The 12,846-nt window shown below is 34.3% G+C and overlaps 1 protein-coding gene across 1 annotated transcript; it reads right to left on the bottom strand.

Moving 5' to 3' along the window:
* Nucleotides 1-10,405: 10,405 nt before the first annotated feature.
* On the bottom strand, nt 10,406-11,608 carry LOC127149822 (uncharacterized). Its single transcript, XM_051085798.1, has 3 exons — nt 11,113-11,608; nt 10,869-10,936; nt 10,406-10,686 (listed from the first exon to the last, which is right to left on the bottom strand). Exons 1-3 carry the CDS (start codon nt 11,549-11,551, stop codon nt 10,510-10,512), a joined length of 684 nt encoding a protein of 227 aa, XP_050941755.1. The 5' UTR covers nt 11,552-11,608; the 3' UTR covers nt 10,406-10,509.
* Between the last annotated feature and the right edge of the window lie 1,238 nt (nt 11,609-12,846).

Below are 12,846 nucleotides of genomic sequence, written 5' to 3'. Positions count from 1 at the left end.
GAAGATGGGGTTTGGGAATGACTAAAGCACTACTAAACTCAAAGGGATAGGAAAAGCCAGAGGCAAGTGAACGGATTGGCTAAGCCAGAATTGAATGACCGCGAACTTGTTAGGCTAAGGCTAAGAAGAGCTGCCAAAAGCAGAAGGAAGACTTTCCACTCTTGCGCAGAGCCTTCGTTAAGTGGATAGGTAGTAAGCACAAGCTCCGCATCTTAGATGCCTCCTTCTTCCATATGTCCCTTCGAAGCCAAGATTGATTCTATCAGGTCTATTCTTCGGTAGTGCATAGGCCTTACTTGAGTCTAAGAGCTCAAGCCACAGAAAAACGTATGAAATAGAATTTCCTTCTTTGGGTGGCAAGTCAGGAGCATGCTTTCTTTAAATCAAATGGAGAAGGTAACTATTTCAAAGTTCAAAGCTGAGTGCTCACCAAGCCTTAGGAGTGCCTATGGATATTTGTAGATAGGGTTATGGCTCTTTTTATGATTTAATAAGTGAGATATCACTCGTGCCTCTTTTCTTCCCCTCGGGATTGATGTCTATCATGCCTTTTCCTTATAACTTTCTTTTATCAAATCTTCCTTCCCCATAGGCAAAATCTTGTCTTTTCTCTAGGATTTCATGGATTACCTAAGCTCCCTATTTAGATATTATGAGGCATCAACTTCAAAGTTAGAAAGTGAAAATTTAGTCATCTCCCTCTCCTTTCAGTTGAGACCTCAGTTGTAAAAAATCCATATGAACATGTGGAATTCTTTTGTTGCACTCCTTTAAAGCATAAGAAGTTTCGCTTCGTCCCTCTCCTTTCAGTCGAGTTATTTCATAACCTTTGGACCTGTGGAAAGTCGTCCAGTCCTCTAGACTATCCATATTAACTTGTTCCATGAATGAGGCACTTGGACCTTTGTTTTTCCTTCGTCTTCAGACTCATCGATAAGGACATATGAATATGAACATCTGGACCTTTATTTTTCCTTCTACGTCTGAAATCTACCATATTTAAGTAGGTTTAGAAGATTACTTTTCTTATTAGTGGTTGCTTCGCTACCAGCCGTCAGTCTAAGAACATTCAAGTTCCATAAAGCAGTCCCATAAAATCAGTGGAATAAATAACAAGTCCTTCACTTACAAAATCAGTGGAAAGCGACAACTCAAATTCATATATCCAGAGTAACTTAATTCGAGCCCTTGCGTTTGCTTCTACATCTGAACTTCCTTTTAGTAGAAACCTCCGCTAGGAGCAAAGGATTTACAAAAAGTAGGTCGTCTTTGTTTGTCAATATTCTTTTCCCCTCTTCTCCTCTCCTATAACTAGAATGGAATGACTTGCATATAGAAAGAAAGTCTCCGTCAACCTTTGTTCATTGAGGTTTTCTTTGACGTGAATGAGAAGATTCAGTCAATGATCCATGTAGCGTTTAAAAAACCACTTGATCCCTTATTAGAAGCGTAACAACTTTATCCGTCTGCGATTGAATCTACTTGGAAAGATAGCTACTACCCCAGTGGGGACAGTATGAATTTCTTGAAGCTGGTAGATTTCAATATTCTTTGAATCGCTTTGTGAGTTTTCTATTTTCAGTGTAGCTTAGCCAATTCAACTCTTACTCCACCTTTGCTTTGTTTTGCTTTCAGCTTTTCAATGGAGCGAACATCGAAAAATAATATTTCTACCAATTGAGGAGCGGAAATCGAAAGCGTAGCATAACGGTGGCTTCACTCTTAACATTTGAAAAGCATAGTAAAGAAGACAAAAGACTCTAAAACAGTATGATGAAGTTGCTCCACTACAGGGTAGCTATTGCTCCAAGCCTATCCAAGCAGATTCAGTCAAATCCAAGCTGATTCATTAGTTACGCTTCAGGAAAGCTGATTCTGTTTCAAGAGCAAGAGCAGATGAAAGAGCTACGACTTCGGGCAGATTTAGTCGTTACGCTTCGAAAAAGTAGATTCAGAAACATCTGGGAAAGCTGATAAAGTTAAAAGGGTAGATTCAATCGCTACGCTCCTAATAAGGAATCAAGTGGTTGTTTAAAGGCTACGCTCCGCTGGATTAAACTAAGGGTGAAGCCATTAAAGCCCTTCAGGCCAAGCAGATGGATGAAGTCGCTACGCTCCAGATAGAAAGTAGTTTCTGAATATTAAGTAGTTTTGGATAAATAGAAAATCAAGTAGTTTCAAATAAATAGAAAGTAGTTTCATATGCTGTCCGCTACGGGGTAGCTATCTCAAAAAGCAGATGAAGAATAAAGAAAATAGCAGATTCAGTCGCTATGCTCCAAGCCAAGCAGATTAAGTAGCTATGCTATGGATAAATATCAAGTAGTTCCCTGGATAAGATAAATAAAGGAGAAAGTGGTTTCACCGCAATGCTATGGCTCTGCCTTCACTATAGATAAATTCGGGATCAAGTGGTTGTTTAAAGTTAAGGCTAGGCTGCGCTTCTGGATCAAACTAAGGGCAAAGCCCTAAGAAGGCAATTAGATCTATATGGCCGACAATGAAAAGCCAGAGTGGTAACATTTATCTTTTTCTGCAGTCTTCTTATCCTTGTTCTGCTAGGGAGTCTTCCCCTTTCCCTTCTTCTCAATCTTTCTATTAGATTTTGAGGGTCCAGCTTTGGATTTAGAGGATGATCCTCTTTTAAATTTTCTTTTTGTAGTAGTAACATTTGCTTCTACTTCTTTTCCTTTACCTTTGGTAAGATTTTGGAAATGTTGGAGTTCATTCAGAAGAGTTGTCAGGTTAAACTCTATCTTATTCAGGGACGCATTTGTTTGAAATGGTATAAAGCTCTTTGGAAGAGACTCTAAGACAAAGCTAACTTGATTAGCCTCATCAATGACACCTCCATTTACTTCAGCAATATTGAAGTGCATCATCATGTCCAGAACATGTTCTCTAACAGAGGTCCCCTCCTTCATATGCTTAGTGTAAATGTATTTGATTGCCTCGTGTCTTAGGGACCACTTTGGTTGCCCAAACATTCCTTTTAAAGAATCCATAATCGCTTCAGCTGTGGCTAAGGATTCATGCTTCTTTGCTAAAAAATTTGATATGCTAACAAGAATGTAGACACGGGCTTTCTCATTTGCTTTTATCCATCAATCATATGCTTTCCAACTAGCTCGGTTCGCATTTGAGGCAGGGGTTTGAGGACATTCCTCAGTTAAGACAAATCTTAAATCATCAACAACTAGTATTATGTTAAGATTTGATTTCCATGCCGCATAGTTATCGCCGTTAAGTTTTTTGGAAGCTAACAATTGAACTATCGAGCTATTCATGCTAAAAACAAACATACTTTGTTTAGAAACTATAATCTGAATAAACCAATCATTTTATCAAAGCTTTAAATAATATACCCTTTTATTATGTTTTGCAACGATAATTCAAAGGTTCAGAATAACCTCTACTGAGGGGTAGCCGATTACTCGTCCTTTGAATCAAGACAATCTTGACCAAATGCTAATTCACAAATATCTCATATTTAGTTATCATTTAGTTACCGTTTACTTCGGTCAAGAATATACTAACTAACTTAGTAATTCTTGTAAGTATAACCCTCCATTTTCGGTGCTCAGAGATGAGAATCATTATGCTCCCGAAAGTGGAAAGACAATATGAAAACTTATCTAAGAGACCCTATCCAAAATATGGAGTTCGCGGTGTTCCAAATCCTATAATACAGCCCTCCGAATGGCACGTCACTCAAGGGTAGACAAGCAGGCGCATTATAGGAATCTCACGGTGCGACCCAATAGAAGAGACCGTAGGATGTATTGTCATATATCCCTTACCCACTTACTCTGAACTACTTCCCCCATTCACCTTGTTCATAGCTCATGCAAACACTTTCTGAATGGAGTCCGCTCCTATGCACGGTCCAAATCCGTGCATGAACCTCACGGTGTGAACTCTTAGGGACGCTAGAGATAAAAGTACAATACTTTTCTCCAGCTGAAGTGTTCTAAAATGATTTTTGGATAAATTATTTAGGATTTAATTCAGGCTAACTTAAACAAATCCTAAATCTAGGTAAAACATCAAAGCATAACATTTATACTGGATTTTAACCTACGATGTCTAGGTGATAAACCAATTTTATTACCTTATATCTCTCACGCATGCTTATAAAATTAGGTTAACTAGGCTCAAGAATCGATTACGATCTCCAGGTAGGAGGTGTTCCGTAAATCGTAAACTTAAAAACCTCCACTCCTTAGTCATTTTATCTGACTTGTTGACAAGATCGAATTAGGTGAGCCTTTTGTAACCTAGTTTTACAAGATATCGACCTAAATCTAATTTTGGAAGATATGGTTTTTAACCTAAGTGAGCATGCATCTTATCTTTATTATAGATTTTAAAGTCTAATTTATTTTATAACAATTATAAAACTCTTAGACTAACCTATAACCATTCATCTAGAAGAACAACAAATTAATATGGCATTTTGATTTATTTAACATTTTAAATAAATCAATTATTGATTAATTTCATTAAATCATATTTAATAAAATTAATTCAATTAATCTTTAAATTAATCATATTAATTTAAACTTTAACAATTAATTAATCATATTAATTAATTTCCATATTCTTAACATGCATGAACATGTTTAACCTATGGTGGGATTTTAAAACTATATGTCATACAATATGCACATACAATTTTAGCAATAATTAAATCGTACATCACATGCAAGATTAATTAAAACACCCTAAAATAGATTGATTTTGGCTCTTTAAATTAAGTTAAAACTAAATTATTACAACAATAATTTGATGGAGTACAATAGTCGTTTAAAAACTTTGCATGATCGTTGAGCAGACAGATGGCATTCACGGGCATAGGCAATTCGCATACCATATGCGATCGTCGAGCAAACTATACGCGATCGCTTAGCAAACCATATGCGATCGCTAATCAAATCATATGCGATCGTTGAGCGTGTGCACGATCGTTGAACGACAGGGTTTTAGATGAGCGATTGTTTACCAAGGTAAACGATCATTTGGAGATGCAGCGGCACGCATACCATACGCAATCGCTTAGCATGTAAACGATCGTTTAAGCGCTTAGCGTTACACGTACCTTACGTGATCGCTTAGTAGGTATACGATCACTTCAGCGCTTAGCGTTATACGTACCTTACGCGATTGTTTAGCGAATGAGTGATCATTTAAGAAGTAAACGATCGTTTAGCGCTAGCATACATGTCCCTTACGCGATCACCTAGCGAGTATACGATCGTTTCTTATGAAAACGATACGCGTACTTTATGCGATCGTTTAACATATAAACGATAGAGTCTTTTTAAAACGATATGCGTACCATACGCAATCATTTGGTTGGTAAGCGATGTTCACTGGCCCAAGCGATGCACATACCATATGCGATCGTTGAGAGGGTGAATGATAGGCTTGATTCATCTCCTTCTGAGCTTCTTAAACAACATCATCTTCTTCCCGCATGAATGAATTATAGCCTATACTCAACTCTAATGACTCCAATAAATTACAGACTCTTTGCAAAATTAAATTAAGCCACCAACAAGGCTAAATACAAAGATTAAAGCAAATAAACAACTTAATTTAGAGCCAAAACCAAAACTAATCTATTTTAGTTCAACCATATCAATTTATCACATAAATTGTAAGAACCCACCATATGCATATGAGTAAAGCTAAGCATGCTCTGATACCACATGATGGAAAAACCACTAGAGGCATGCTGCAGCGGAAGATATAGATCATGTTTTACTCTATAAGCATCTAAACGATTTAGAAGCTAACATGCACATGCTATGCGATGGTCCTAAGCAAAAAGCCAAAAAGGTAAAAGAAGAACTTACCTTTTGTAGCTTTGGGCTTCTTCTTTGAATTATTTTCCTTCTCTGCCTGAAAATCACGAACAAGGATATCCACCAAGCTAACCTACTATGCTCAGGACCAAGAACGGAGTTGTGGGACTCGATTTTGTGAATTAAATATAGAGAGAAATGGGGAGCGTATCGTTTAGGTGTTCTTTTCCAAAGAAAACATATTATTTATTTCATATATGTTCAACACCTAATCTTTTCATTAAAACTCTTTAATGAAATATGTGACCTTTAATTAACAATAGGCTGCCACGTTGCCCACTAACATTTAGTAATAGAATAATTAGTCAAAGGGGATTTTGGTCACTTGACCAATTAGTTTAAAGTCAAACTTTGACTTTTCTTAGTCAAAAGTCAACTTTTTGACTTTTTACTAATTTTTCCGTCTTGACTAATTCTAACCTCCCGAGTATGAAGCCACATTCATTTTTCTAAAATTCAAATCATATTTGAATATAAACCTGGTCAATGTTTTGTTTCTCAAAAGTTAAAAGTCAACAAGTTGACTTTCACAACTTTGATCGTTTCAAAACTTTTTAAGCTTTTAAAGATGAATCTATATTCATATTTATTTAAATAATATTTAAACAAAAAGCTTAAAGTTTATTTCTATCGACTTATATCTTATATATTTGTCGGTTTCTCTCTCTTATCTTAATTTGAACAATTCGGTTACTTCAACATTCTTGTTTTTAGTTGAATCCATATGAGGTAGTAGAGGAACCTAATGGACCTACAGATCATGGGCTCCAACGATCCGAGATTAACTGGCTAAACTCTTTTAGACCAAGTTTAATCAACATTCGTTAACAAAAGAGTCATTCCACTAAAGACTCTTAGTTGCACTCCCCTCACAATAGATATATTTCTGTCCACCTGATATAACCATTATGGGTAAGTCGATCCTTCACAGGTTGTTCGTAATCTTGACTGGGTCAAAATACCATTTTACCCCCGAGATTACATCTTGCTCCTTAAGACCCACTGATCCACTATTGAACAATTGGTTTAAGGTCTAACCTATAAACCAGAATCCTTCTCGGACCAATGAGAAGGTGGAGCCCCTTGTTCAAGACTTGGATTCAGTCCTTAAGGGAACAACCTATCTACTATCCCAGAAGTGGGTAGGAGTGAATTCCATCTTGCACCCTATGTCCCTAGCTATCCACTTGGTCTTACCCCTGAAATGGGAGGCTTATTGGGCCATCGATGTTGAGCTGCCCTCACCTATGCAAATCTAAGGATACTATCGAATGAACAGAAGTTCATAGTTAGCTCAGGATTAAGATCAAGTTACCTAGATCATCATAAATGAAATAGTCAATTTATAGTTTACGGTGTTATAACTAAAAGTGACTATTTCGTGGTTCCAGTCTTATGCAAACCATTTACATAGGACGCCCCCACTCTCATGTCTCTACATGAACGATTCAGGATTACATCGTTTGTACTAACTATGGAGCGGGCCGCATCCATAGTGTTTTTCCAGAATAAGGCGCCTAACCTTATTCATACACTATAGACTATTTGGGTTATTACCTTGAACTTAATCCATGTTTATGTCTCTACATAAAGTTCAAGTGTAATTGACAAACTCATTAAAATAGCCTCGGGACCTAAATTTATTGATTTTAAGATTATAGCCTTCAATAATAAATTTTATTGAATCAAATAACAAAGTACGAGTTTTAGGACACAAATTCCAACAAATTTCTATCTTCAATTGACTGGATCTCTATGTCAATTACTCTCTAGCAGTTAACTACTAGTGCCTAACTTAATCTTTCAATGCATTAGGTGTGGTTTTCACTGCACGGGTCAAACCAAATAATTACATTTTACTCATTTCTATAGATTGAATCTATTCATTTTCCCTTTAGAGAATTTAGCTGCTCATGCAACTAAAAGAGCTGAAAGACATATAAATGGATAGAAGAATGGTCAGCTTGTGTTAATGATGAAACTCATTACAATCTCTAATATCTAATACTGACTAATATGAACAATGTGTGTAGATGTAAACAAAAACAGAGAAGGACGACTACAACTTCCAATTCTTGGTTTACGAAGCAATATCTAAATGACAGAGTTCTCGACTTGAAGAATGAAGATAATTTATATGTCTTGAAGGATATGGGTAGCCTGATCTTTTTTCTTATTGTTCCTTCTTGAAAGTATTTATAAGCTTCTGTCACTCGACACTCATTACACACATTCTGTGTTTTTCGATGCCTAGTTTTCTGTCATGTGGGTCTCTTCGTTTTCCATAAGTCATGCAATGCCTCAAGCTTAAATGCTTTAAAATTATATGCATAACTCAACAAGATGCCCTGAACACTTTTTGATTCCTTGTCGTGTATCGAACTTGTTCAACATCCCTTTACTGCATTTCTTTAGAATATGCATTGATCATCCCTTACTTTGGCGTTAATTTGGATGTTTCTTATTTTGACAAAAACTTGCAAAAAAGAATACCTCGCAATCATAGTATCCAAGAGTCAATGACATGTAAACGCATTATAGGCAAATTACAAAATTTCTCAGCAGTTTTGGTGAGTTTCCTAATCATTTTCCACTCTTTATCACATAGTTTGCCTCATAGTTAATGAATGTTGAATACTTTAATTAAAAAATTTAATCTATAAGTTCATTAGGTCATCTACTAGCTAACAATAGATTTACAAAACCATAGAATAATTTGAATTGTTCAAGTTAATTTAAAGGAATATATGTTTATCATACTTATACATATTAATCTAATATACGTGGATACATTATAATATATAGTTAATTCTTTCGGTATATAGTTAATTTAGAATTAATATTGTTTCAAATATTAAACTAATATAAATAGGATTTATACTAAAACTATTACTTAAAATTTAATGTAAATTAGATTTATATATATTTAAACTCTAGGTTATATGAGATAATGTACCTATTAATGCAATAAAATATGAGTAGATAAATTAATTAGTTTAGATAAATTACTCTCCTCCATTACGTGGGAGAGTGGAGGGAGCGTGGTAAAGTTATCCCTCTCCATAAAACACATATGAAGTAAAGTCTATGTTTTTACATGACGTTGTTCTGCAAAAACTTTCATTGTCTCTTAGGGGTCGTTTGGGGGAAGGGTTGGGTTATGGAGGGTTAAGGTTATGATAAACCTAGTGTTATGATAAACCTAGGATTATGATAAGATGTGTTTGGGGGAAGAGTTATGGAGGAAGTGTTATGATAAAATGTGTTTGGGGGAAGGGTTATGAAGGAAGTGTTAAGATAATATTTTGATAAAATGTGTTTGGGAGAAGGGTTATGTGGGTAGGGTTATGATAGATTAAGGAAGAGTTGAAGAAGAGTTAAGGAAAAGTTGAAGAAGGGTTAAGAAGTGTTGAAGAATGATTGAGGAAAAGTTGAAGAATGGTTAAGAAGTATTGAAGAAGGGTTAAGAAGTATTGAAGAAGGGTTTGAGGAAGGGTTAAGGGGCTAAAACTAGGGTTACATAACCCTTTCCCCAAACGAGGGTTGGATTACATAACCCTAACCCCCCATAATCCAACCCTTCCCCCAAACGCCCCCTTAAGATTTCTCACCATCTGGGAGTCGTAGTATAGATTTTTTTCTATAAACAACAAAATTTTCTTCTCTTCCAAAAGGGTTCCCACAAGCAGGTTCTTTACCTTCAGATACAGTGGGAAAAAGCAAATGGGAGGTGTCAAACGATTTTACATAGAAGAAAATAATGTTGATGTGATTTGTTACAGTGAAGATCACTTGGAGAAGATTGGAGAAGAGTTCTTCCAATGTATTTACTATTCAACGTAACCTTTAGTTTGATGCTTAGCCTATAAAATTATAAAGCATGATTTTAATTCTTATTGTTGAATCTTCCAAAATTATACATAAAACGCTTCCAATGTGAAATTCAATCCCTTCGATATGTGTTTAGTATTATCATTTTTGTATCTCTCTTATGTTTAATATTATGAGCTTTGTATTCTTATGTGTTTATATATTTATGTAATGTTATATAAGTTTAGTGTTTGGATTTTTGTAACTGCATTATATGCATGTATGTAATTTTGATCTAAGCAATTATGAACGACTTAGGAGCAATATTGTCCTTCATTATCAAATAAATTATGTTAATATATAATGGGCCATAGTATCACCTAGGTCATCTTCTTACCGTTGAATTTTCCATATGCATGACTAAGACTTGTATCAATATGATATATTAACCTTTTGGTCTTCACTATTAATTATTAGTTATTTCATTATGGATCATATTTGGTTATGATTATTGATTTATATACGGTTAAAGTCATATATATTTGTAAAATTCAAAATAGGTACGTTTATAAATTTTTGTGAGACGAAAGGATTTTGATAAAACATTTGTCGATATATATTTGTAAATTTAAATTACAGATACTCATTATTGGTAACGATATTACCTATCCTTGCTAATTGTTTGGAGTTACAAATTAATATATTTTTCTTAAAAAAAAAAAAAAGAAGAAGAAGAGCGTATTACCATTAAAATATTAAATTGTTTTACACGAATAATGTTTGGATTTGAAAAATAAATAAAAGAATTGATGTGTAGGAAATTGAAATGAAATCAAGAGGGTTTTGCAAAAAGTTGATGGGAAGAAAAATTGGTGTTGTGTTGTTGAGGACGTGAAGAAGAAGTTAATAAATTCTTGACTCCTCCACCCCCTGATTTTCCACGTTGTAATGCGTTCATTATACCGCCTTTTCCTCTTCTTTCTTTCTTCCCTATTTCATTATCCACTCCCTGTGTCCAAACAAATATATATATTATTCTTAATTAATTCTATCAACAATTTTCATTTAGATTTATGAAAACTCTCATAATACTCCATTACTACAATAAATATAATCAAATATAACTCTAACTTCTCAACTCAATAAATTTAAGAAAAGAATTACACATTGCTTGGATAAATTACTTTATACCTTCTCTTTTCTACAATTTAACGTTTTATCTTTCGGTGGCCCCTTGCAATGATCTCCTTCACAGTCATCTATATGTAAAATGAAAACCAATTTATATTAAAGAACAAACATGACATTTTTTTTTTCTTTTATCAAATTTGCAATTTCTTTTTATGATGTAACAAATTGATTTGCAAGTATGACAACTAACATTTGTTATCTATAATAACAATTTCTTAAAAGTTTGAAATCGATCCATCTCTACCTTCGCTTCCCATTCTTGATCTTGATTCAGAGCCAACACAATATTCTCTAAAACTCGGTGATCCTCCTCGACAAATCTCACGACAATTTTGATCATTTTCATCAATATTGTCATCACCAAAATTCTCATCTTTATCAAATTGCATTGAAGTTCGGGTCTTTGTCCTCATCCTCATCCTTGGGTCTTTATTATCGATCCCTTTCACTTCTTCTCGCATAACATTTGTCTTTATCTTCATGGTCATCTTTTGATCTCCAGGTGCAGCTCGATCAGGAGAAGAATGGCGAGGCTCGGGTGGGGGGAGACGTCCTTGGTGAACCAAAGGCTTGGATTCACCGGTGAAGCAATTGGAGGTTGAATAAGAGGACTTGTGATTGGAATTGTTGGCCGTTGCTTCGACTACCTCCTTAGGGTCAAACCTTGAGATGCCACAACCCATCGAGAGGAGTCGAAGAAACCAAAACGACAAGGAAATGGAAGAATTTTCCTTCTCTTCTCCATTCCAAATCTAACATACAAATCACTAACACCCAAATCGGTTAAAAATGGATCTCTCTAAAATGAGTGATTCTAATTAAACTTCTTCACAATCATTTCTATTGCTTACCATGCAAACCTTTAACCATCCCTCCTTACTTTACCTTTCTAAAGTTAGTTTGTTAATTAAAGCCGTTGTAAAAATAATAAATAATAAATAATAAATAATAAAAAAAATAAATTCCATCTAAGAAAAAGGAATCAACTATTTTCCTATTCCCAACTTCGTCAACCACTATTCAACTACTATATATTCATTTATTTGACCTAAAATTAACATTTAAAATATATCGTATTATTTATTTATTTATTTATTTATTTTCATTTGGTTAAACTATATCTCAAGTTTATGACTAAAATAATGTATCCAAACTTTAAAACAGTGCCTCCTCAATTGAGCCACTAGGTTTGAGAATAAAGAGGTGATATCCCTAGATCTAGAGGTCGGTGAATCACTGATCAAAAAGTGGATTGAGATTACTAATGATGAATGCAGGTCAAGTCTCGAACATATTTGGTGCCTCACCCTAGGATAACTTTACTACTTTGAGAGTCGAGTTTCCTTTTATTATGTCGTGTCTCGGCACGAGTAGATTGCTTTCTTTATCCATATTCAATACATTTTCTTGTCTAAGATAGAAGGGATAGAATAGGGAGCAACTATGCGTAATTAGCAACTCTCAAAGCAATTAGGTAAAATAATCTTTTTCCCAGCTTTCTACTAAACAAACAAGACATTAAATACATAACATGTTAGAATTTCTTAAAAACTTATTGATAGATGTAATTTAAAATTGAAAATAAATTTAATGTTTAATGTTCCATAATTAAGTCGATGTCATATTAAACACACACAAGATTTAAGGTTGTATTGAAGTCGAAAGTTTAAAAATTCATTGAATACGAAATTAAAAACTAAAGAACTTATTAAACATACATTTTAAAGTTTGCATATGAAATAGTAAATCTAAAATTATATAGATATTAAATTCATCATTTGACTGTATATATTTAATTTGACGTACAAAAGAAAAACAATAATCTAAAGGAATTTAGACAAGGAGTAACTTATAATAGTATAAAAGTATGGGGATTAAAATAATTAGGGAATTATAATGGTCTGTATTATTATAAGCTGTGCTTGAAGTGTAGATTATGATAATATGTGTTATTATAAGTTGTGTTTTCGATGAAGTC

This window comes from Cucumis melo, chromosome 6, assembly GCF_025177605.1.
Source record: "Cucumis melo cultivar AY chromosome 6, USDA_Cmelo_AY_1.0, whole genome shotgun sequence".
Classification (NCBI taxonomy): domain Eukaryota; kingdom Viridiplantae; phylum Streptophyta; class Magnoliopsida; order Cucurbitales; family Cucurbitaceae; genus Cucumis; species Cucumis melo.
This window is presented reverse-complemented; position numbering and strand designations above follow the sequence as displayed.

Coding starts and splice junctions, on each gene's coding strand:
- LOC127149822 (XM_051085798.1), bottom strand. CDS start 11,551: ATGGGTTGTGGCATCTCAAGGTTTGACCCTAAGGAGGTAGTCGAAGCA. Junction 10,937..11,112: donor ATCAAGAATGGGAAGCGAAG/GTAGAGATGGAT, acceptor TTTTACATATAG/ATGACTGTGAAGGAGATCAT. Junction 10,687..10,868: donor TAAATTGTAGAAAAGAGAAG/GTATAAAGTAAT, acceptor GTTTGGACACAG/GGAGTGGATAATGAAATAGG.